Source organism: Zingiber officinale, chromosome 6B (assembly GCF_018446385.1).
Source record: "Zingiber officinale cultivar Zhangliang chromosome 6B, Zo_v1.1, whole genome shotgun sequence".
NCBI classification, from domain to species: domain Eukaryota; kingdom Viridiplantae; phylum Streptophyta; class Magnoliopsida; order Zingiberales; family Zingiberaceae; genus Zingiber; species Zingiber officinale.
The window spans coordinates 136,906,422-136,931,098 of NC_055996.1; the positions used below are offsets into that span (position 1 = coordinate 136,906,422).

Sequence of the window (24,677 nt, forward strand, 5' to 3'; positions counted from 1 at the left end):
GAAGAGCGAAAGGAATTATGTTGTTGCTGTTGCATCTGTTCGATCCCAACCGACCGCCGAATTCGTCAACAAGACCGAAGTCATATGGCAAATTCCCGAGTCCCCCAAGGTCGTCGTCTTCATAGCTCACGGTTGCAACTGCCGAGCTGCTAATTTCTGGGATCGATCCAAAAGACAAGCTGATTGTCCTCAGTGCTCTAGGTCGCAGGTTCGCCGTCATCGCTGTTTCCAGCCTCGGAAGATGCTGGTCTATCGAGAAGGACGTCGGCATTGCTAAAGGGATACTATAATTGTGGACTGAGAACCACAAGCTCCAAAAGCTTCCTGTCACAGCTCTGGGAGCTTCATCTGGTGGTTATTTTGTTTCTGCGCTGGCATAGGAGGTGAATTTTAGCAGCATAGCGCTCATGATTTCAGCTGGGGTATTCGGTTCCATGGGTGTTCTAGTTGGGTATCCTCCCACTCTCTTTGTCCATATGCCTAAAGACCTACGTGCAAAGAGGCTGATAGAGAAGAACATGGCTTCGTTGAAGAAGAAGGGTGTTTCTGTTAAGGAGGTTAGGTGTCTGGAGTTCCCATTGACTCGTACGCTTTTGACGGAAAGGATCCCTGGTTTGGATGAGGCAGTATCTGCCAGTGTATTTGAGTTGTTTCAGGAGAAGGGTTTCATTGATGAGAGGGGATATTTGAAGAGCGATGGACGAGCAAGTCGGTGGAAGCAAGCTCTTAAGGAAAAGGATCCCTCAATGGAGAAGTATGAATGGCTTGATCATGTAGAGGAGGAGTTAAATCTTGTGTTTGCATACCATGAGATGACCAGCTTGCCTATTGGTGATATTCTCGACTGGTTTGAATCTCACATGTAGTCAGTGGCTGTGTAGTAAGCTGAAAGATATTTTGAGTTTGGACATCCGACAGAAATTTACCAGTTGAAAACATTTCTGGTGTCAAAATATCAGGAGTTTCAAAATGCTGTATGAGCTTCATTGTAGTTTGATCTACACCAAACAATTCCATTGAGGCATATATTTTTAATACTAGGCAAGTTTGATAACAATGTTCAGAATTCAAGGAATTGGGTGATCTCGAGTTACTACCAGAGGTGGCCTTTTTTATGTCATTCTACTTTGTGGCAATTAGATGAGAAGTAAATTTGTTCATATTGAATGTCATTTTCAATTTCTTTATTCATAGAAGCCGCCTTAACTAACAGCACTGAAATTGAAGAAGATTTCAGGGAAATAGATTTTTGCAAGGTTTTCTCTATACCCAAAATTCAACTAATATTTGATGCTTGCATCATATTTTTCTTGTGTGTAAGATGTTGATTACCTAATTAAGGTGGAAAAATGCTCCCCTTTATGCTTCATCTATTGTCCATCTGACATAATTCCCACAAGCTTTTACAAAAACATTGTCTTTACATCTTTTATAGGGATGCTTGACCTGTTTCTGTTGTGACCTTCACTGACTGGAAAATTGAAGAAATGCCAACTTACTATGTGCTATTAATATCTAAGAATAAAGTTGTTGATGTAACTGATTTTGTTATCCCCACCCATTGATGCAAAAGAACCAGTTGTTACCTCAACTACAGAATGATATTGTGTCAACAAGATAGCTTAATTTGTGTTGCCTGTGATATCTGGGAAAAACGTTGGGTAAAATATGCTACCTTTTTTTGCGAAAGACTTCTATTCACTAGAGAAACAATAGCTATTCGTAGCTTGATAGAAAATAAATTTCAGCTTGGGGCCCCAGCAATTATCTTTATGTTTGCTCTCTTCTTGAGATACTGTCAAATTGTAGTTTGAATTAGTGATACATTTTCAAACTTGGAAATGAATACTACGTGGTATCGAACCATTATTAGAACTAATGCTCTCTTAGCTTGAGCATCATTATTGTTGGTGAGTCATGCCCTACTGTTCTTTATGATCAGTTCTTGTCTTTACTGCATCATTAGATGAATATGTCACATAATACCTTGTACAGACAACCTTTCAATTGTTATGTACTGATTTCAATAATTTAGGCAATCCATCTATAGGATAGAACTGCCATGCTTCTTGAGTTAAATATCTTACTTCGTGGATCTGGCATTTCAAGCATAATTCTGACACAGAAACTGGTAGTATATGGATGATATAAAAAATATTACTGCAACGAGGAACATAATTAAAATAAGAACATGCTGCTAAACAACATGAATGCATAATGACTTGTGAGGTCTCTTTGTTAGCATACTAATTAAAAATTTCACTTTTAGTTTTGGCTGCAGCATCCTATATGAAGATCATTGAAACAGTGGATACACCACTTGTAGCTTAGCTCACTTGTGAAAATATGAAGTATGGGTGGGGCAGGGATGTGAAATTCATGATCACCTCAGAGCTCAGGAATGACAGTGCAGTCCATTCCAGTCGTGTGCTCCAATGTCCTAGGAATAGTCATCCAGCAATTCCTCTGTAAGCTTCAGGATGTGTTGTCCCGTAGCTGGATCATTAATTCTTCTTCTTCTTTAAATGGATCTATAGAAGTCATGGACGGTGAGAATTGCATTGAAATTTCAACATCAATTGACCTGTGTTTGATTTTCAACCAGAAATTGCACAGATTTGGCTAGAGAAGCAGCAGTTGTCAACTCTGATCTCAATCCCAATTCCCAATACCTTGTGGAACTTGAAACCAATCTCTCTAAATTTATGATACCTAGCTGTGTATGTGTACTCCATCAGCTAATTTGAATATAATGAGTGGGTGTTGATTTCGTAACCTTTCTCTGCAAACAGAAATATATGACTAGACAAGATATCTGCACTACCAATTATGCAACTTCTGTTCTTCATCTGAACAGCACATTTTATGTTTCTATCATCTGTTTATGGAGTTTGAATGTAGGCGGGGGATCTTATCACATCCAGTTACCGAAAGAAAATTACCATTAAGATATTGATTATGAAGCGACCAAAATTTGGTACGTGTTTACATTTATATCATGTAATACTGCTTTTACCTCAGATTACTAAATCCTCTATTTAAGACGGCATAAACCACCTCTAATATTGAGATTTGTATTGGTAATTGCCATATTATTATCACAAGTTGTAATATTTGCCTTGGGTCTTTGTTTCCTACGATGATCTCTCGACTATCATACACATTGTGTGTATTCAAGTGGATAAAGTGTAGTCCTCGAGATAATGGTACAATGGTTAGGTGTAACTAAGGGATCTAAGATTTGAATCTCTGCTGTGGCGTATTACAGGAGATTTTTTTCTCCGGTGAGAAACGGACTTAAGAATATTGGCCATTTGAATAGGCTTCCATGAACACTTTCCGATTTATCCTGATGATTGATGAAAAATTTCCGTGGAATTGGGCATCACCTTATTAGTCAGTTTGAAAAGCTGTATATATATAGTGTCAATTAAAAAAAAAAATTGGACAAGGTGTAAATAGGTGATCCAACCAAAGAAATTTTAAAGTGTTCCATTAATATTTTGTGAGATATTGTTTGGTGACTAAGAAGTTGTTAAAATAGCTTTCATCCATCCATATAAGCATAATAATAAATACTTTATACACATACAAAATTAAAGTGAGTTATATGTCTCTCTCTACATGTATTAGTTATACTTGCCTATAAATAATAACTGCATTGCATCAAATTTAGGTATGTGTCAGAGCTCTTTTAAGAATTACAAAATATTAAAAATAATAATGAGATGTGGTAATTGTCATATTATTATCACAAGTTGCAATATCATGCATGCCCTTTGTTTCCTACAATGATATCTTGGTTATAAAAAATATTGTGTATATTCAAGTGGACAAGGTGTAAACGGACACTCAAACCAAAGAAATTTTCCAAGTATTATATCAGTGTCTTTGCCATCTACATCTGGAATTTCATGCCACTTTTTTGTTCTCTTTCTATATTTCTTTCAAGATTTATGGTTGGCTATAACGTTGTAGGGAAAAACTACCACTAATATTTTCCCTCATGCAACATGTTTCTCTATAATCTGGCTTCTGTCTTTGTCATGTAGGTTGAATTTGTTTGTCATTATGAGCATCAACTTTCAAAATGGAGAGAACCTCATTCTCCACTTCCAGTTGCCTTCAGCAATGGATGATTGATGAGGCAACTGGAACTGAAGTTTTTTTAAAAAAAAAACAAGAGAGAAAATATATTATTATAGTTCACTTTCTGAATCTTTTCCTCCCAATATTTATTCATATTTTGAAAGTGAAGGTGCTAAACTCCACTTGATTAAATTATAAAAGTAAAGAAAATAAAGAATGGATGCTGGGTCTATGTTTTCTTCTTCTTTTCAGCAAGCTGGAATAGGAGTTGACTTTCTCTTTCTTTTTGTCCCCTTGTTTTATATCGTTACAGAAATTCCTACGACTGTACCAATACAAAACGAATCAACTTTATCCATTTTATAGTTACATCAATCTCTATGTAAATTATATCATTTATTTTATTTTATTTTATTTTTAATAATGTAAGGATTATTCAGAAAACAAATAGAAGTCGAAATTGCATATATTAATAAAAATTTTTGATAAACACATAGTATGAATATGTATTTAACTATCAATTAATGTTCTAATTAGGTAATGTAAAATAATGATAAATATATATATTAAATGAAAAAGAGAAAGATAAAAAAAATTTAATTGTTATTATAAGGAATAGAGTCCAATGATGTAGAAGGATTACTCTACCTAATAGAATAAGATAAACAGAATTTTTTATCGACCACCAGACTAAATTTAAAAATCATAAATATCCATGGCCCACATCACCAATAGTTCGAGCACCGCATGCGTTTGAGAATACGTACCCAACATTACATGAGAATCAAACCATCACTCTTTGAATTATCTACTTTGCCACTTACCATCGCACTATGTCCTAGGGTAAATTATATCATTTTATTTTTTTGTTAATCGAAGTATTCAACTTTTCGAATTGATTAATTTTATAGATGATTAATCCGGTCCTATAAAATTTTTTCATCAATCATAAGAATAAATCCTTCTTAAATCCAGAGGTATAAATGACGGGTTGCTATGCAATTAACATCCTGTGGTTTTCTTTTCAATGGAGGAAACTAATTCACGGTAGCTCATAGCTAGAAATCCATCCATGGATACATGATTCCTTGCCATTGCAAATTATATCATTTATAATGCTACTATGTTTAGTAATTTTTCTTTTAGATGAACAGCAGCAGCACAGCAAGATGATCACAGAAGACTATAAACACATTTTAATTATTATTATTTTTACTTATTTGTAGTATTTTCTTATTGTTAGAACTGAAATAACTAAAGCTTTTAAATTATAAGATTCACGTTGATATGGCAGTAAGGACGAATGCCCCCTTTTGAAGGAATTTAATAATATGTAGAGGTCAAAAGTTAAAGTGCAAGATGAGGTCATGCCGATCGGGTAATGGTCGGGTTAACCGGCCGAACGGGTCAGAACAGAATCAAAGACAACTCGGCGGGGAGTCGGGTTTCCGACGCTCATGGTGAACAAGGTCGCCGGGCCGAGCGGGTGTCCTGCTCGGCCGAGGCAAAAAGCAACAATGTTGTGAAGGAACAGTCTCAGCCGAACACACGACCGGGAATCTCCCGAGCGGACCAGTACCTGCGTCTGGTCGGACGTGATGGGACGGCCGAGCGGCTGGGCGCTCGGCGTGAGGAGAGAAGAGACAAAATGACAAAGGAACATTCTCTGACAATAAGCATGTTCGAAGACCAAGCCATGCACAGAATCCTATGACGGAAGCTTCTACTGTCACATCATAGAGGTGCTCGGACTGTAGCAGTATGGTGTCAGGCAAGTTCCTCTGGCAAGCTCATACTGAGGTATGGTACGAGGACACGTGTATGCCTCGGTATGTGTGTGTAAGTCTCCTCACAGCTCTATATAAGGGTCCTCATACTTCGCCAGAGGTACGTAATCACGCGGTCTTTTATCTTCAAAGCCACTTCCTTAGTTCTCTCTTGCCTGACTTGAACGTCGGAGGGTCGTCGCCGGGAACCCCTTCCCGACCCGACTTCTTTACAGGTTCATCGGAGCTCCATACGACCGGTCAGAAATCCACGTCATCGGTTTAGAGAGCGCCACGTGCCCAGCATCCATCGATTCAGCGTTCGGATAGGATCACATGTCTATGCCATATTGGAAAAAAAAAAAAAAAAAAAAAAAACCTATTAGTTTGTTACTCAATGCTTGGGTTGAATAATCTTTCACACATGTAAAGCGTGAAAAATGTTTACTATTTTCAAGAACTTGGTAAAGTATTCATTAGGCTCTTAGCTAACCCTGGCCAAGCCAAAAGATTTAGTAGTACCTGCTCAGAGTTGGTTGGGTTGGGTTGGGTGTGGCAGTGCATTAATTGATGATTAGCTACCAAATATGCCTGTCATTTGATAAACAAACCAATAAATAAATTTTAAAAAAATACATAGACAGATTGCGAAAAATCTGTTCTTGGTCTACCAAATTGATATAGCAGGAAAATGCATACTGATCTGATTTGTTCCCCCTTTATTTGGACTATTTATTGGCCAGCATTTATTTTATTTAGTATTTTATTTCATTTTTTAAAATGAGAAGACAACATTTACCAGAGAGTTTGCATCAACCTGAGTCAAATTTGGGGGCAAAAAGTGGACCACCACCTTATGAAATGAAATGATATTTTTAGTAGTCCCTATACAAAATTCTTGTGATTTCCGCTACCATGTCTGACTCCTTCATCGCAATTTGCCCAATTTTTTTTTTTTGTTCTTTCTTCCCTTATTATTTGAAATATATATATATATCCAGAGAAAACCCTAATTTTCTAAGTTTAAAAATGTAACAAAAACAGGTTGTTGGATTGTGCAAACTGAGTCAACTCGTCTCATCCTTTTTCTAAATGCCCCAATTTGACTAGCCCCACCATGAACTTCCATAAAGCAACCACATCACGATCCATTTCTCTCCCTCACACACACACACCCCACACAGCCTCCACAAGAACAGCAACTGAATCTGAAGAGAGAAGAGATTGGCGAGGAGAGAAGAGAAGGCGAAGGAGAAGGATACTCCAAGCTGTTTCCTTTCTTCTTCCTCTCTCCCTCCATCTCTTCCTTTGCCCATAAAAATTGGATTTTTAATGGAGAAAGGACGGCTCCAGTCTCCGAATTCCTCCTCCTCCTCCAGCAGCAACAGCAATGGAGTGGCCGCATCGCCGGCGCAGGCGCCGCCGCTCACTCCAAAGTCCACGCCGAGGTCCGTCGACGCGGCTAGTCCCTACCCCACTACGTTCATCCAGGCCGACGCCGGCTCCTTTAAGCAGGTTGTCCAGATGTGGACTGGCTCCTCCGACGCGGCCGCAAAGCACTCCGCCCCGCTGCCGCCGGCGCCGCCAGCCAAGAGCGGGATCTCGCCGGTCGCGAAGGCCACCGGCCCCAAGAAGCAGGCTTTCAAGCTCTACGAGCGCCGCGGTAGCCTCAAGAATCTCAAGATGATCAGCCCCATGATTCCCGGCTGTTGGAACCCTAGTTCCCCCCTAGGAGGCGCCTCGCCGCGGAGGCAGCCGCCGGATATCCTCTCGCCGAGCCTCCTCGACCTGCCCTCGTTGACCCTCAGCCCCGTCACCCCCCTGAACCCGGATCCTTTCCGACGCTCGCAGCCGCCCAATCCGCCTCCGGCTGCGGCGATGTCGGCCGAGGAGAGAGCCATCGCCGAGAAGGGGTTCTACCTACACCCTTCGCCGCGGACCACGCCGCGGGACCCGGAGCTGCCGAGGCTGCTGCCGCTCTTCCCGTTGACATCCCCGAGGGTGTCTTCCGCCTCCGCCGCCGGCTCTTCTTCCTGAGAGATTTTAGCTCATGTCCTTGGTAATTCTATTGTACAATTCGAGCTCCTCTCCAATGAAGTCTGCAATTCGAGCTCTAACCTTAATCCACCACGAACGATATCTGCAATATTTCACTGTCTTATTGATTCAACATCTACTGTTCATCTGTATGAACTCTTAACATCATAGTCTATGTTCAGTATCTCTCTGTTCGAGAACAGAATAAGCTCAACACTCAAATTGCTTATTTCCACCAAAATTGCTGCTGCTTTCTTTCTTTGGTTGACTCAAAGTGGAGAATAATAACACATTGTGATTACAAAGTAAAAAAATTGCTGCCATGAAAAAAATTTAGTGGTCTGTCCCCCACTCATTGGACAAATTGCAGACAGCTAGCTAGCTATAAGATTCCCTTCTCATGCATGCAACGAATTTTGACTTCAGACTGAACACTAAAGTTCAATAATCAGAAATACTTACCACTGCAAAGACAGATTGATGCCTTGTACCTGAACTAAGCAAGTAACCACGTTCAGTTTTCTTTTTCCAGCTGAAAAGTGACTTTGCTGGTCTTCTATATGAGATCAGTTTTTACCTTGCCCGAATCGAAAAACAATGTTTGTGTTATTGCCCTCCATGATTGGAGGTAAATGAGAGGATCCCTTTCGAGTGCTGCATGCAAACTAAGAGCAGTGGCAGTGGCCCATCCCTGACAGTAGTTCGGATTCTCTGTCCCGAACTTTCTCTGTCCCCATGTCCCACTGCCGATCAGATAATCCGGCTGTGGCGTTAAGATATGGCAGGGGAGGAATTTTTGGCCAAAGTTGTAGGCAATGATGGCAGAAATGGACTGACTTTTGAAACTAGGTCACTGATTTAGAATGGTACCGAGCTTCTTTAGGAATCTTTGGCGAAGAAAATCGAGCCATCTCGACTTGGATTTTCTTTGGATTTGAAGATGCGTTAATATGCATTGACTTGGGCCGGCCGACAACCGAGTCAATTGGTTTCCTTGTCCACTTCTGAGTTGCCCTGTCAATAAGGTAGGAAAAGAGAAAGGGAAAGCTAACTATATTGTTCATCTGATTATGAGTATCGAGAAAATATTGAATCCATTCTTGGTTGGATTTCTCATTGCTAACTGGCTCTCAGTGTGGCGTGCATATAATTTTTGTTCGTTCATTGTTAAGATTGTAAATGTACACAGACGAAAAGTCTGTAGCTTGATTTCTATAATTCTATACTCCCTTGCCTGAAATGAATAAGTAGGATGGAAGCCTAACATCATAGTTTCTATTCTTGCTGTATTCGACTAACAGACTCCAAATTGAAGATCTAAACCATTAGGATCACTAAAGCACCACTGACTGTTCTATTTCTCAATTGTCTTTTTACTGTGCCCTTGTTATGGACTGATTCCATTCATTTTAGTTAATAGCTCCTAAACCATACAACATTGATTCCATTCATTTTCTAGTTCATCCTTCTATGTTTGTTTTCTGAAATCTGCATAATCTTTCACACTTTTTGATGCCTGATCTTGTTGATTTTACCGTTAGAGAAAATAAAATTGTTTATTTATATATATTTTTTAAGACAACTAGATTTATATAATTTTTCATGTAAACTTTTACTAAATGTCATTTTTTTTTTTAAGTGGAAGGGTGAAGACAAACAGTCTGTCTACATATTTCAATATTGGCATTTGCGTGTAAGTTACTTAGGCTCCATTTGGTAGGGATGATAGGATTAGAATTGAGTTGATTAAGATAGAATTGGAGGTAGGATTAATAATCATTCCCCATGTCTATGAATTGTGAATCCCACTCCTAATCAACCCTAATCCTACCCCTAATCAATCCTACCAAACAGTATATTAATAACTTTTTGAAAACATAATCTTAATCCTATCACTCATAACAAACGAGCCTTATAGATAAACTCGATCATGATTACACGCTAATGGCGTTAAAATCAAGATTAAACGTGTTTGTCATCTTTTTCTCTTTGACCAATGACTAAATGCTACTGGGATAAGTTTTGCAAATTAAATTTAAGACAAAAAGAGTAGAAAGAAAGATATATAATTCTCGAAGAACTCGATGAGAACCTATGTTGACCTTCAAATGCAACAGAATTGAGTGACACTCTATGGCTTTAAACATTGGGGAAACAAAACAACTAATAATATCTCCGACATTTTTTTAGTGGGAATTTCATCTTACCTCTCAATTTCACGTCTTCTTCAAAAACTCTTATGGCTTTTATCTTTTTTCCTTTCACTCCTTAAGGTTTTAACTTTATCATTAAAATGCCAGAATCAGACGACAAAGTTGGCTCTTCCATGATGTCCTCCCAGCCCCACCAGCAGATTCTCCTACTACTTCGCTAAGGGCAGTTGTGAGCTAATGTGCTTGCTCCTTTTCATTTAGCATTCCACTTTTCCTCCTCTTTATTCCTTCGTAGGAAACACACCCAAGGCAAAGTAAACATGCCCAATATCAACTTCTAGCTGGACTTATGAAACCCAATTTACTACCAAATGTTTAAAGGTAATCACAATACATTTCAATGCTCCTCCCCTTTCCTATGCTCTGAGGTCCCTCCAACAGTCCCTTAGCTGCTGCTAGTTCTACTACTTCTGACATGCCCATGCCGTGTTGTCTGTCTCACATGGAGCTTGTCTTCATCGTTTTATAAACCAGACCAGTGATTCACAAAAAGAAGAAATGGGAATTCCCAGAGGAATACAACTTTCAACTTGTTCAATGGGAAAAGCTACAAGTCACAACAGGAGTCTAAATGGCTAGTTTTCATGCGACACTACTTGAGCTCATGAACTACAACAAAGGTCGAGCCAATACACAAGAAAGTCGAGAGCAAAAGATATTAGTAATTGGTCGGATACTAGGCTAAGAAAGGTCGAATAATTGTCTTAGAAGTTCTGTTGTATATGTGTGGCAAACTCATCCAAGTCAACTCACCTTTCTCGATTAATTCATCTAGTTGACTTGCTCAATTGCATTGATTCAACTGACCTACCCAAATTGAATGAACTATTTGATACACCTGACTTCATTAGCTCATTCAGCTTGCTCGACTCGTTTTATTCAATTCGACTATTTAACTGATATTTTTCAGTTTGCTATTTAAAATAACTTGTCTAACACACCTAACTTGTTTACTCTATCTAGCCTGATCAAGTTGTTTAGGTTGTTCGATCAATTCAGCTGACTTAACAATCTAGTTTAATTTAGGGCATCTAATGGACTGTGATTGTGTGTGTGTGTATAATAATTAAATAGAAAAGAATATATATTTATTGGAGAGAGGAATAAATAAGGAATAGATGTTATTGGATTAAAGAAACAAATATTTAGTAGTTATGAAATTGGGAATAGAATAATACTCTATAGGAATTCTAATCATTTGTAAGAATCAAATCAGCCATTAGGGTATTGGCATGCACATGGTGGAAGATTCTGTAAATGAATACATAATCCAAAGGATGAGAGGCAAACCATTGATGGAGTATAAACTATCGATGTAGACCTAAGAAATAATGAAAAGGAACTCTTGCAACAACCGATACCAACTTGTCCCAGGGCAACAAAGCTCTTACTGGACCACTAAATCCACTGAATCACATCATTAGTCATGCTGCTTTGTAAGGTGTAAAAGCCACAGAATATGCACAACATACTATAAAAAAACTGGCGATGACCTTGAGCCCATAATATCTTGCAGAGCCGTGTCTCAAAGAAACAAAAGGCCTTGAAGCAAAGAATTCAGGACCACTGTTACAATGAGTTGAAGTATCGGCCCTAAAAAGTTTATGTTTAAGAAGCAACTAGTTAAATTCTACAAGCTGATCGATTCTGCACAGCCATAGCTGCCTTTTTTTTTCAAACATAAGAAGAAAACAGTAAGGCCAACTTGCCAAACCATAAGAGAGTTGGACCACTTATCCAATGGCTCAAATCATTGACCTATCCTCAGACATCATCACTAGTCTAAGGCAACCTGCTAAATTCCACAATGAGTAGGCAGGAAAAGGCTACCTAGTGGGGTATAAAGTATTCAAGATATCAAACACTGCACAAGCTGGTGAATATCTATCTACTCATGTCTGCCAAAGCAGTGTAGTGTTTACTATTAACTACGTTCACTGAACCAAATTATTATGTCAGGAGCCACGTCTTCAAGTTTAAGAGGGAGGAAAGTGCATTGCAATATCAATACAAATGGAGAGGGGGGAGGAACTCATGTCCCTATCGTTTACTTGCCTGGGTAAGAGTGCTGCGGTAGAGATAAGAGGAGCGCGCTGCACGAGTCGACCCCATCTGTCCAACTTCTCTTACTTGGCCCTCTGAACTTTTTCAGCCATGGAATCCCTGCAGCTGCACCCTTTTTAAGCGCCAATTCTATCACAAAGGAAGAGGGAACAAAAGAAAACGAAAGAGAGGCTCACAAGCGTGTAAGAAAACGAATAAAAACACGCTTTTGTAGCTTTACTCCTGGATTTAACTCGTTTTCATCCCAATTCTTCCTCAAAATTCTCATTTTGAGGTCTTCGTGTGGTAGTGTGCAAGAAGTTGGAATACTACTCAAGTGCGGCGGTCTGAGTAAGCTCCCTGTTCTTGTCGTTTAAAATATAAAAGTTTGTGGCCGAGCTAATTGTTCGCACGCGTGGAAAGAGTTTTAATCAATTGGTTCGTGGATTTTTTTTTTCTTCGTCAAAAAACTGGTTTTGACGCTTTCTACCATCTTGAGAGTTGAAATAGTAAGGGCGCCGTTGTTTGTTTAATCCACATGCCTTAATACTTGCAGTTGAAAAGTTAGTTCATCCTCTTGAAGAGAAACAGGACATGGAAGGAGAAGACTTCAAGAACGGGGGGCATGGATGTCCTCGGCTGCTAGATTTGATCCCAAATGTGAGAGTGGTGCAAGAGGGAGGAGGAGGAGGAAGAAGAACATTTAGGCGTTTAGATGCCTCAGAAGAGATGAAACTGGAACTGAGGCTTGGACTCCCTGGAGGAGGCTTAGAAGAAGAAGAAGAAGAGTCCTCTGTTTTATCGCTTGGTTTCATCTCCAAGGCTTCAAAGACCTCCTCCATTAGGGTCTTTGGAGCAGTTAAATCTAAAAATGAAGGTATTTCTAGTACCAAAAAAGTGTTTTCTCTATCAGGTTTTCTTCTTTAGCATACCCTTCTATTTTTGTTCTTAGGTTTTCAGCATCAGAAAACTGGATTTTTCAAGTTGCAGAGCCGAGCTGGTACTGAAAAGGAACACAACACCCCTTGGGCTAATGGGGAATTTGAACAACAACAAAGCCTCGAGAAGGAGAAAGCAGATGGAACTGCTGGACCCAGCACCAGCTCCCAGGCGAGGTTAGTCATGATGATTGGTCTATATGCCATTGTGGCTGTGTGGCCTGTGCCATCTCTTCCAAGATGGGCACCCATGTCTTTATTATTGTCTTTTCCCATTTTATTTTTTTGAGAGTAGCACTTTGAACGCTTAGATGGCAAACCTTGTTGTTTACTTGTGCTAATTGATAGATTATGTGCTCATTCCTTTACTATATTCCTGCCTTCATATTTTGATACTGAAAACTACCTTTATGCTTCTTATGTGACTCACAAGGGAGTTACATTTGGTACTCGAAATACTTCAATTGTCCTAGTGAATATGTTTTCTCGGCTTCCTAATTATTGGTATAATCTGAAGATCAATTTAGAAGTTGTGAGCCTATAAAAGTTTTTCTGTCGGTGCTAAATTATTCCTTAGTCTCTCATATTCTAAAAATTAACGAGATGGTAGATTGTGTAGTTGAACTTCTACTTGCCACTACTGAAGCCACTACTGAAGCCAATGAAATACATTTTACATCATACTTCATTTATGTGGAAAATATGCAGAGCTGCTGCTGTTCCTGTTGTTGGTTGGCCTCCCATTAGATCCTTCAGAAAGAATCTAGCAACTAATTCAGCTAAACAAACAGTGGAGCCAGAGACTAGAAGAATAGTGGAAGAAGTGAAGGTTGAGAGCAACAAGGGTTTGCTTGTGAAGATCAACATGGATGGTATCCCAATTGGGAGAAAAGTTGATTTAAAAGCTTATGATACCTATGAGAAGCTCTCCAATGCAGTGGAAGATCTCTTTCTAGGCCTTTTTGAAGGTACTGGAACTTTAGGTAGACAATTTTGTGTTCTAGAATCATGCTAATCTTTGCTTGTCTTAAGTCATCAGAGTTGGCTAGGAATTCACACAATAGATGAAGAATTCATCTTTTTTCAGTTTTCTAAGTACTTTGTTCATATCCCCCTTTCCTTCCAGTTAGTAAGTATATGCACATGCTCCTTAGACAAACTATAATTATAGGGCCTTAAAGGTGTTCTTGATTTTCCTATCCATTTTCTTTTACTAAATGCACAGTTCAAAAGGATATCTCTGCAAATGCCATTCAGAAGGACGAGGAAGCAAAAAAAGCATTCACAGGTTTAATGGATGGCTCTGGTGACTACACTTTGGTTTATGAAGACAATCATGGTCATAGAATGCTTGTTGGGGATGTTCCATGGGAGTAAGCCTTGTTTTTTTCTTTTGTTTTTTTCCTGAACTTACCTAATGCCATCATTTGTCTTTTAGTAATGCCAAAGTATGAACATGACAGCACTTTCGGTTTGATTACGGCTTGTTCCCTCTTAGAAAGTCATCGTAGATGCGTGCCTATGGCCAGCAAGGTCTAGAAAAAAAATGATCTTGTAATATATGCTTCTTTAACTAATACCATTGGCCACTTGCTTGTGCTACTACACTCTGCCATTAGAATATTAGAAAGCTTTTATACAAGCTACAGAACAAACTATCGCCTGATTCTCCTGGCTGGTTGTATCTTTGTTTAATTGATACTTGTTTATTTTGAAAACTATAAGTTCTAACTCCCATAATTGAACTGATCAATATTTAGCAAGAAGGAAAAACTACTGAATTTTTCAAATAGATCCTAGTACTCTCTAACTCATACCAAATTAGGGCACTGAATCTCAAAACCTTGTTGTCACCTTAAATAGTCAGCAGTGATTCAGGGATAATTCAGCTCAAGCTTGAATGTAAACCATGAAAAAAAAAACAGAAATTTAAAAGAAAAAAACTTGATTCAATTTTTACTAATGAATTATAGTACATATTTTAGTAATGAGAAACAACCAATTCCACCTTTATGACATGAGTTCTGACACTTGCAGGATGTTTGTTTCAACTGTAAAAAGGTTGAGGGTGTTGAAAAATTCTCATCTTTCTTCATTACGTGTAAGTCCTCTTTAATCTAATCACAACATTCATATAATCTGACTGGTAAACAGACTATTAGTTAATTTTCTGATACTAAAAAACAACTAATTGTGACCTTGTGATCTCATTGCTTTTCATTTCTTTTCCCTCTTTCAGTTAGGATCTGTATGCCGGAAAAGAACAGTGATAGAGTGTTGAGATCGGAGAGAAGGCCTTTGGGACTGAACTAATTCCTAACTGTTTGTGTACTTATTGAAATCATACTTGAGTTTATTAATGCAATTGCTTTATCAGTTGGATTTAATTCGCATGATGATTTGTATCTGTTTAGTAATATTAGAGAATAATTAGTCTGTGCTTCAGCTCCCTCTAGTAGAAGTACATTAACATACCAAGAAGTATTATTTTTTTTAAAAAAAAAAAAACCTAGTTTACCCTGTTCTAATGCAAATAGAAGGTTATGAAATCATTAGTGTCAAGCAATTAAGCAAGGAAAAGGACTAATTTGCCATGATATTGCAAACAAAATGCATCCTAGGAATTGGAGGTGTAGAATATACAACTAATGCGAGTGTGGACGTTTAGGAAACCGATACACTGTCTGCCCACTAAGCACTCGTTTGTATACTAGTAACTCAGCAAGAGGCATCCTTAAGCATTGCAGATGAAAGAGTAGCTTTCACACGGATTTTTTCCTAGATACGTGATGGACGACTCCATAAGAAAACCCATCCAATCCACTACAATAGCAGTGTGAGTCATCCGGTTAGATGCCACTCAGAGAAGTTCAATTCGAAGTGGTGAACTCACAAGGTGACGCTAACGCATACACTGACCGCTACCTTCCATCCCATCCCACTCGTGCTTGTGGTTAATAATTTGACTTTCATGGATTAAGACTCGAACTATCTATCTTTTGTCTGTTCTCATAAAATTTTTGGTTCAATGAAAGCATAAGAAAAAGAAAGGAACAAAACCTCAGGAACGTTGACTCACTGTTTCCTAATTTCAGTGCCCGTGACAAAAGGAAAGGTCCCTTTCGTTAGGCCAAGCCTTGATCTAAGGACAGTCAGGAACATGAAGAGTTTACGAAAGGAATACGAGAGCTTGTCATGTAGCGAGACATCTATACCTGCATCTATATCTCCTTGCAATACAACCTTCTTCCCCACATGAACTGTTTCTTTTAGAAAATACTATTCTATTCACTGTATGCTTACGAACTCAGGAACTCGGATTAGTGAAAAGGAAGAGACTTTTCTTTAAACATAAGATTTGCTCCGCAATTATTGTTTTCGGGAATTTACCAAGAGTGCACAAATATTTGAAAAATTTTCAAATCACACATCATACTACTAGGAGAATGACCAAAGCACACATTAGATGACCTTCCCATTATATCCCTCCCGTCAATATTAACTTTTCACATGTCAATTTCTAATGCATCCGAATCATATTTGAAACATTTAAATTTTAAAATAATTTTGATACTTCAGATGCATGCAACTTCAACATCTCTCTTCCTCCCTTTCTCTCCACTCGTGGAAAGTAAATTTCTCTCTCCCTTCCTCTTACTTATCAATTTATACAACTTGAATTTATTTTTTTTTAATTTAACTACTAAATCAAAAGCAAGATTTGATATCAAATCTACTTTCTCTGAACTTTACTCATTCATATGGTTGTAAATTTATAGAAATCCAAATAATCTAATTTCATCGATGTATTTTGATCAAAATTTATTGATCGACCTAGAGTACTTTAATTGCACTCATTCCAAGTCTGGTGAGTTTTTGAAATACCCAGGAGTCCAAATGTGTCCTCCTTTACTGTTTTCGGACTTCTCTAGCAGTGTCAAGGAGAAAAAGGTCATTAGTTAGATCGCTTGGGGCTGGTTTCCTGGAGATCAAGACCATGTTGGACTTGACCTAAGAGCATATCAGGACTAAGTTGGGCCTATTGTGAGAAGATTAGGCCCAACGTGGTCCTGATCTCCGGGAGACCCGACCCAAACATTCTAGATTAAAGTTAGTATAATACCAGAGTACCTCTGGACTACTTGCAACCTCAGAAACCTATAGGACCTAGAATGAGTGTAATTTGAACTCTTTAAGTTGATTAGTATATTTTAACCGATAGACCTAGGCTACTTGGATTTTACAAACTTGCACTCATCCGATAGAGTTGAGTGAAAGGAAGGTAGATATAGTGTCAAACCTTGATTCTGATGAAGGAACACTATAGACCTGGTGTGGAGAGACTAGACCCAACTTGCTCCTAGTCTACTCTCATATTAAGCCCACAGTATTTCTTGATCAGAACTTACCTTCCTCTCTCGCTCAACCTTACTGAATGGGTGCAAGTTTGAAGAAATCTAGTAGGTTTTAGCCAAAACTTACTTATCGATGTAGAGAGCTTTAATTGCACTCATTTCAGGTTCTGTAAGTTTTTGAGGTTGCAAGGAGTCCAAAAGTGCCCTCAATTACTTATTTCGGGTTTGCTGGAAGTGCTCTAGTATTATGTTAACTTACAGGTTAAATGCTTGGGCTTGATCTCATAAGACCAGGACCATGTTGGCCTGATTTGAGAGCAGACCATGACCAAGTTAGGCCTAGTCTCCCCACACCAGGCCCAACATAGTCCTGGTCTACTCTCATATCAAGCCCAACATGGTCCTGGTCTCTAGGAGATCAAACCGAAGTATTCTAACATTAAAGGAGGGAACAATTGGACTCCTTGGCACTTTCGAAACTCACAGAACTTGAAATGAGTGTAATCAAAGCTCTCTAGATCGATCAATGAGTTTTGACTAAAATCCACTGATGGATCTAGACTATTTAGATTTCTATGAAATTGCAATCACATGAAAGAGTATAGTTTAGAAAAGATAGATTTGATGTTAAATCTTAGTTCTGATTTTAATAGCTACATTTGAAGAAAAAAAAATAATAAGTACGAGTTGTATAATTCGAAGGGTGAAAGAAATGGAGGGAGAGATTTGCTTTCCCCGTGTGGAGAGAAAAAGAGGAAGAGAGATATTAAAGTTTGTATACATCCAAACAATAGAAATAATTTTTATATTTAATTTTTAGAAGGTAGCTCGGATGTTTTGGAAGTAGGAATTGAAATATATGGCTGATAGAAAGGGTAAAATAAGAAGATCATCCAAATCAGCACGCTCTCTAATCATTCTCACAGGCGAGTGATTTGAAATTTTTTAAATCTGTGTGCGCCGATGTGTTTTACCTGAGTTAGAGTGATGTTGCTCTCTTCTTGTCACAGTCAAGGAAGCTTTTTTTATTAAGTTGAAACTTGACTTCATGCCTCTAAATAGTATTGCCCTCAGACTTTCCAGCTAAGGGAACCTGATGAGCCTAAACCACACGCCTCCATAAAAATTATTGAATCCTAGAGTCAGAACTCCAACAAGTTTAAGATTAGGTGTGGATTTGACCTCTGTCCTTCACATTTTACATATTATAGAAAAATATGTCTTGTGAAACCTTGGCATAATTTTATTTAAATATGAGCTAATGGTTTTCCATCAAATCATTCAATGAAATAACAACCAGATGATTCCTATTTGAGCCCTTGTATGAATCATGTCTCCTGTAGAATCTTTGCTACATGGGATGAAACCTTTACTCAGTGAGTCAGTGTGATAAATCTAAACAGAAAGAGCTTTATTTATTTTTTCCTGTCTAGCCTTGCCATGTAAAGTATCCATGTAGATAAAACTCCATAATAGTGACTTTGAAGTTTCAAAAAAAAATTTCACCAGGTGCCCATACTCCTTAAATGTCCTAAGTCAATCAAAACTCTTTGTCATAAACCACTAACAGTTCTTCTCTTCCTTTCCCTCTTCCTAAACTTGAGATAAATAAAACATCTAGAAGATGAACAGAAACAAATGGGACGTATACAATGGTTAACATCGAAATCTCTCATGGTCACAGGTGACAAGAACTATTGACAGCATAAGATTGTCAACAACCCAAACAGGAAGATTTGCCAAAGAAATACGCTAAGATAAAGACCATAGTCAGCCATTGAACATTGCATCTGCTCTTATCTTGAAATGTCTTTGTGGATCAACTCCAGAAGTCGATTCATAGGCCCTAAGCATAAAAAGACATATAGGGTTGCCACCTCGATGATGACTGAACTGCTCAGAATATTTCATATTATGTATAGTTACATTCTGATTAGATTGGTCAGGAAAAAGAGTTCATTTTTTAGAAGCAATCAATGGAAACAGCTATGAAGCATTCAAACACTAGGGGATGCAACGCAGGGCATAATTTCAACGAAAATGAGGCCTGGAAGAACTCACCCGGTCTCGCATTACAATCCGCTGAGTTGATTCTCCGAGGACTTCTCTTCATACTGCAGAAACATAAACAAAATGAGAGATTAGGGTTAGTTACTTAAACGAGGATTGAAATAGGATTAGGGTTCATCAAATGGGACTCCCAATTGGAAGTTCGAGATGATCATTTGCGTAGATTGAAGTTAAAAAAAAAAAGTGTCGACGGCAAACCTCCGTCGTCGGCGGAATAGATGGAAAATTCAGATTGCGATGGTGACAGTTCGATGATCAATGATTGTTCGTCGAAACATCTCCCCGAAGAAAGCTGCCGGCCTCGGCCGCCACCGTCGCGCTGATCACCTCCGGCGCGGCTCCAGATCTCACGAGACGACATAAACTGCTGTGCTGATTGGTGGCGACCATTGGGCCCCATATATTCGTAGGCCGCTCCAGTTACGGCCCAACATGATCCATGACATGGATCATATCGGTGGCCCAATTGAACTAAGAATTAGGAAAAATGCAGACAGTAGTTTGAAGAATTAGGAAACTTTTGGGAGTCAAATGAAATATTTCCCTTAATTATGCGAATGCAATTTGCCTTGGGAAACAATGGAGCGGCTCGAGAAGGCGCCGCCGACGCTACGCCGCTCCGCAACCACCGGTTCCTCCTCCAACCGCATCCTCGCCAGCGTCGTCCTCCCGCTCCTCCTCGGCCTCCTCGGCCTCCTCGCCTCCCCTCCTTCCAAATCCACTTACCACGCTCTTTTCCTCACTCTCGCCGACAACGCTACCGCCGCCCGACACCTCCTCGCTCTAACCCGCCGCCCCCACGTCGCCGGAACCCCGGCTAACGCAGAAGCTGCGTCCTATGTCCTCGATGTCCTCTCTTCCGCCTCCTTCTCCGCCCGATCCGCCTCCTACGACGTCCTCCTCTCCTACCCTGTCACCCGCTCCCTCCTCCTCTCCCCATCTCCGCCGCCGTTCTCGGCTCCACCCGTCGCGTTTGACCTCATCCAGGAGATCTACCCCGGCGATCCCTACGCCACCTCGGCCGCTGAATCCGTTCCCACTTTCCATGCCTATTCCCGATCCGGCTCCGCGGCCGGCCCCGTCGTCTACGCCAACTATGGCCGCTTGGAGGACTTCGCCGCCCTAGGGGAGATGGGGGTAAATGTTACCGGGGCGGTGGTCTTGGCCAGATACGGTAAGATATTCCGCGGGGACATACTGAAGAACGCTGAGGAGGCTGGGGCGTCCGCCGCCGTGGTGTACACCGACGCCAAGGACTACCGCGGCAGGGAGCGGTGGTTCCCCGACGGACCGGGGATGCCTCCGAGTGGAGTCCAGGTGGGGACCACGTTTCGGGGAATTGGGGATCCGACGACCCCTGGATGGCCGAGCGCCGCCGGGTGCGAGCGTCTGAGCCCGGCGGAGGTGTCGGCTAGTGGTCTGGTGCCGGGCATTCCGTCGTTGCCGATCTCGGCGAGGGATGGGGAGGAAATACAGAGGAGCGTCGGGGGACAGGTGGCGCCAGGTGAATGGCAGGGAGGCGAAGGGGCCCCTGTTTACCGTCTGGGTCCAGGTCCCGGGTTCCTCAACTTGACGTACATTGTACATATGCCACTATGCATTGATCGTTTGCTCAGCGTGTGATAGCCATTTGATTCGTTTTTTTTTCCTCTGTTTTTTTATGTGTTTTTGTGTTCTTCTCAGGGGAATGAAACGCTTGCAACAATACAGAATGTCTTCGCTGTTATTGAAGGGAAAGAGGAACCTGATAGGTTAGTTCTTATCTTTCCCATTGACATTTATGAAATTTGCCATTGACATAATGCATCTTAAGATCAGAATTGGCAGTGAGCAGCTATTTAGATATTTAACTTCCTTGCTTGAAAATATCTCTATGTATATTTTGTCAAAGTTAGTCTGACCCATGTTGAAAATGCATCTGCATTGAGGCTTTGGTTGATGTGCATATGTAGATAATAGAACTACTTTGCAAAACATGCTTATTGCTTTAGTAAACACAATGAGATTACCATATCACATAAATACAGTTCCTATAAAAAAAATTTGATGGTTATAATTCACAGTGAATGAGGCTATAAGAGACTTGTTGCAGGTATGTAATCTTGGGTAATCACCGGGATGCCTGGACATTTGGAGCAGTAGATCCAAGTAGTGGAACTGCAGCATTGCTTGAGGTACTTACAGGCATACAAAATTCTCCTGGATGTGTGATTTTCTATTAATGACGCTAAAATTTTCTTATTCTATAGCATGTAACTCTGAAATGGAAAGAGTGACAAAGTTGCTCACCTAAGAATATGTATATAATTTCCCTAATATTTTAGGTAGCTGAAAGGTTGGGCAAGCTACAAAAAAGGGGATGGAGACCTCGACGGACCATAGTCTTGTGCAATTGGGATGCAGAAGAATATGGCCTAGTTGGTTCCTCTAACCATCCACTTTCTTTTTCTTAGTGGCAATTCAGTTCTGAACTGTTGCATTCTTGTAGATAGGATCTACAGAATGGGTTGAAGAGAATAGAGAAATGTTAGCTTCAAGAGCAGTTGCTTATCTGAATGCTGACTGCCCAGTCAGAGGCTCTGGTTTCCATGCCTCTACAACACCACAACTTGACGAGTTGCTGAAGGAAGTTACTAAAAAGGTTGCTAATGGTGTCATTTTACCTCCGTAACAATTCTACTGCAACGAGAATTATAGCACTTGTAGTAAAATAAATATGATTCATTTGGATTAGTGGATCTATAAATTGTTATTGCTGTTATATAAATGAAATTTGAATTAAGTATACCTTGGAAGTGAAAAGGGATGAAAAGACAATTAAACTTTCATTCGTGCTATCATTTATGATCCAAATATTATGGACATGACTGTGCTAATTCTCTTTTTTCAATCAAGTATTTGATAGGTTGAAGACCCCGAAAATTTCTCTCAAACAGTCTATGATTCTTGGACGTTGTCCCCCAATCATTCTCCTCAGGCAAGTCACTAAGTTTTGATTTGAAGCATATGCTGTTTACAAAATGAACAAATTGACAAGTTGCAATTGTTCCATATGCTGAGAGCTGTCCTCTTGATTATTTCCCCCAACTTTAATCTGATAACATATTGTAATTGGTGCCTAGATAATCATGTTTTTGGTGCATTATCACTATATTCAACCTAAAAAAAATTGTTTCATCTCACTTGTGAAATGTAATTGCTGAATTTTCTGAAGATTGGGAGACTAGGTGGTGGTGCTACAGACTTTGCTGCTTTCATCCAACATGCGGGTGTTTCATCCTTAGATATGTATTTTGGAGAAGGTATAATTATCTTGTTAAAAACTTAATCCTTACATAATTCTCATTTCATTATTTGCTTTAGCTTTTTCCAAAATTCTCAGAACCATTTTTGTATGCCTAATCCAAATATTTTCTAGCTAAGAAATACTGAATCATGAATTAAAAACAACATTTTTGCCTTTCTATTTATTTGTTTTTCACGTGCATCCTTTTTTACAGGATACCCAGTTTACCATTCACTGTATGATGATTTTGTGTGGATGCGTAACTTTGGAGATCCATTTTTTCATAGACACATTGCAGGTAACCGACAAAATTGTGTATATCATGTATCTAAAGGTACATTGTGGTTGAGATAACAGAAAGTATATACATATGAACTTCATGGCAACATTATTTTCTTCATTTACAATGTCATCTTTCTCATCGATCAAGTAAACCTTCTATAGCTAGCTGTATGTGTAATATTCAAATTTTGTTCTCAAGAAGTTTTCTTGTTATAATCTTAAATTTTGCCATTGAAACTCTCATGATTCCTGTTTATTGATGTCCTTCTCAGTGTCAGCATGCCGTCCACATATCCTAAAAGTACTTAGCTATATCTTGTTTAAAAATTGGCTGTGGATCTCATTCAATTCCAATTTTATCTCTATTATGCAGTGGCAAGTATATGGGGTCTTGTCGCCTTGAGGCTCGCAGATGATGAGTTCTTGCCGTTTGACTACAGCTCCTATGCATCTGAGCTCCAGGTTTTCTTATTTCGCAACCGAAAATCCTAAAACGAGTGGCTGCATCCTCGTCTTAGTATATAATATATTGTGACCTAATTGAAGACTTCCTTGTTGAATTTGTCAGCGCAGTGCAAAGATAGCTAAAGACCAGGCGGTCAATACACCTGTAAGTTTTGCTCCTCTGTACAAATCCATTGAGAAACTCAAGAGGGCAGCTTCGACAGTAGATAACCAGAAAAAGGTATCTCCAAACTCAATTATGGTCCTCCATGGAAGGAGGAAGATAAATGCTTCCTATTGATGCTGAACTTTCTCACGTTTCAGGGCTTAGAGTCAAAAGTTGGCTTATTAAAGTGGAGGAAAGATCCACTGACAGTTCGAGATGTCAACGACAGATTGATGATGGCCGAACGAGCATTGACCGATCGGGAAGGGCTTTTCCAAAAGGAATGGTACAAGCACTTGGTATGTAGCTCAGAACCACCGTGTTCATATTGCCAAATGCCAGCGTCTTCACTTTCTGCTTCAGCTTAGGAGAAGTATTAAGGCGCCCCGCCTGTTAATGCGAACAGATTTATGGACCTTCAGCACAGGATGACTACGGGTCGACAATGTTCCCGGGCATCGACGATGCCATTTGGAAGGCTAAGAGGCTGAACAGTTCAGAAGCGTGGCATTTTGCCCAGCATGAAGTGTGGAGGGTTGCGAGGGTGATCGACCAAGCATCCTTGGTCCTCGGCGGGAAATTTACATGAGCTCGCCGTGTTTTGAGTAGCTTGTGGTGGCATCTCATCATTATTCGGTATGTTTTCTTTTGCAGTTTAATGGTGCATTCGGTTATGGAATGAAATACACTATTGGTATGTTAAAATTGTAGAACAGAACACTCAAGATATTTATAATTCAAAATTTTTAACCCGTGTGTGTGTTAGAATTTTTAAAATTTGAAAATTTCTCTATTTTTTATTTTAATTTTTTTAAGTGAACATCATATATTCTGCTTACGTCAACTAATACTAGAGGAGATTAATTCCATCACACGGAACTGTTTTAGCGGTTAACAAGATAAATTAGAAAGTATTATCGAGAAAGTTTATCAATTTAATATTTTTAAGTGTAAATTTATTTATTAATTCGTGAAAACTATGACTTGA

The 24,677-nt window shown here is 39.5% G+C and overlaps 4 protein-coding genes and 1 long non-coding RNA gene across 9 annotated transcripts; 4 read left to right on the forward strand and 1 right to left on the reverse strand.

The window, feature by feature from the left end:
- Window positions 1-407: 407 nt before the first annotated feature.
- On the forward strand, window positions 408-4,143 carry LOC121991627. The gene is made up of 2 exons (XM_042545610.1): window positions 408-847; window positions 4,053-4,143. The coding sequence occupies exons 1-2, from the start codon at window positions 408-410 to the stop codon at window positions 4,141-4,143; spliced, it is 531 nt and encodes a 176-aa protein (XP_042401544.1).
- Window positions 4,144-6,986: 2,843 nt separating this feature from the next.
- On the forward strand, window positions 6,987-8,086 carry LOC121989806 (VQ motif-containing protein 4-like). Its single transcript, XM_042544068.1, has one exon. The coding sequence runs from the start codon at window positions 7,188-7,190 to the stop codon at window positions 7,890-7,892; it is 705 nt and encodes a 234-aa protein (XP_042400002.1). The 5' UTR covers window positions 6,987-7,187; the 3' UTR covers window positions 7,893-8,086.
- Window positions 8,087-12,107: 4,021 nt separating this feature from the next.
- On the forward strand, window positions 12,108-15,473 carry LOC121989809 (auxin-responsive protein IAA6-like). 3 transcript variants are annotated; one of them, XM_042544076.1, is made up of 8 exons: window positions 12,108-12,351; window positions 12,459-12,499; window positions 12,705-13,025; window positions 13,101-13,263; window positions 13,795-14,054; window positions 14,312-14,459; window positions 15,124-15,187; window positions 15,326-15,473. In XM_042544076.1, exons 3-8 carry the CDS (start codon window positions 12,743-12,745, stop codon window positions 15,365-15,367), a joined length of 960 nt encoding a protein of 319 aa, XP_042400010.1. In that variant the 5' UTR covers window positions 12,108-12,351; window positions 12,459-12,499; window positions 12,705-12,742; the 3' UTR covers window positions 15,368-15,473. The 3 variants fall into 3 exon arrangements, with proteins under 3 accessions (XP_042400010.1, XP_042400009.1, XP_042400008.1); XM_042544075.1 differs by having other exon boundaries at window positions 12,108-12,586; XM_042544074.1 differs by having other exon boundaries at window positions 12,109-12,499.
- A 3,477-nt stretch (window positions 15,474-18,950) lies between these two features.
- On the reverse strand, window positions 18,951-20,022 carry LOC121989810. Its single transcript, XR_006114328.1, has 3 exons — window positions 19,710-20,022; window positions 19,503-19,555; window positions 18,951-19,334 (listed from the first exon to the last, which is right to left on the reverse strand). It is a non-coding gene; the product is annotated as an uncharacterized LOC121989810 (long non-coding RNA).
- A 68-nt stretch (window positions 20,023-20,090) lies between these two features.
- LOC121989808 (probable glutamate carboxypeptidase LAMP1) lies at window positions 20,091-24,441 on the forward strand. Of its 3 annotated transcripts, none has more exons than XM_042544071.1 (12): window positions 20,091-21,092; window positions 21,195-21,262; window positions 21,604-21,685; window positions 21,836-21,928; window positions 22,000-22,152; window positions 22,417-22,488; window positions 22,726-22,813; window positions 23,012-23,095; window positions 23,453-23,541; window positions 23,648-23,764; window positions 23,848-23,988; window positions 24,096-24,441. In XM_042544071.1, exons 1-12 carry the CDS (start codon window positions 20,091-20,093, stop codon window positions 24,276-24,278), a joined length of 2,172 nt encoding a protein of 723 aa, XP_042400005.1. In that variant the 3' UTR covers window positions 24,279-24,441. The 3 variants fall into 3 exon arrangements, with proteins under 3 accessions (XP_042400005.1, XP_042400006.1, XP_042400007.1); XM_042544072.1 differs by having other exon boundaries at window positions 24,053-24,348; XM_042544073.1 differs by lacking the exons at window positions 23,848-23,988; window positions 24,096-24,441 and having other exon boundaries at window positions 23,653-23,747.
- The last annotated feature ends 236 nt before the right edge of the window (window positions 24,442-24,677 follow it).

What these genes read in the sequence shown, in the direction of transcription:
- LOC121991627 (XM_042545610.1), top strand. Translation starts at nt 408, where the DNA reads ATGATTTCAGCTGGGGTATTCGGTTCCATGGGTGTTCTAGTTGGGTAT. An exon ending in ATTGGTGATATTCTCGACTG is followed by an intron (nt 848 to 4,052) that starts GTTTGAATCTCA and finishes TTTGTCATGTAG; the next exon opens with GTTGAATTTGTTTGTCATTA.
- LOC121989806 (XM_042544068.1), top strand. Translation starts at nt 7,188, where the DNA reads ATGGAGAAAGGACGGCTCCAGTCTCCGAATTCCTCCTCCTCCTCCAGC.
- LOC121989809 (XM_042544075.1), top strand. Translation starts at nt 12,743, where the DNA reads ATGGAAGGAGAAGACTTCAAGAACGGGGGGCATGGATGTCCTCGGCTG. An exon ending in AGCACCAGCTCCCAGGCGAG is followed by an intron (nt 13,264 to 13,794) that starts GTTAGTCATGAT and finishes GAAAATATGCAG; the next exon opens with AGCTGCTGCTGTTCCTGTTG. An exon ending in GTTGGGGATGTTCCATGGGA is followed by an intron (nt 14,460 to 15,123) that starts GTAAGCCTTGTT and finishes TGACACTTGCAG; the next exon opens with GATGTTTGTTTCAACTGTAA.
- LOC121989808 (XM_042544071.1), top strand. Translation starts at nt 20,091, where the DNA reads ATGGAGCGGCTCGAGAAGGCGCCGCCGACGCTACGCCGCTCCGCAACC. An exon ending in GGGAAAGAGGAACCTGATAG is followed by an intron (nt 21,263 to 21,603) that starts GTTAGTTCTTAT and finishes GACTTGTTGCAG; the next exon opens with GTATGTAATCTTGGGTAATC. An exon ending in CCTATGCATCTGAGCTCCAG is followed by an intron (nt 23,542 to 23,647) that starts GTTTTCTTATTT and finishes TGAATTTGTCAG; the next exon opens with CGCAGTGCAAAGATAGCTAA.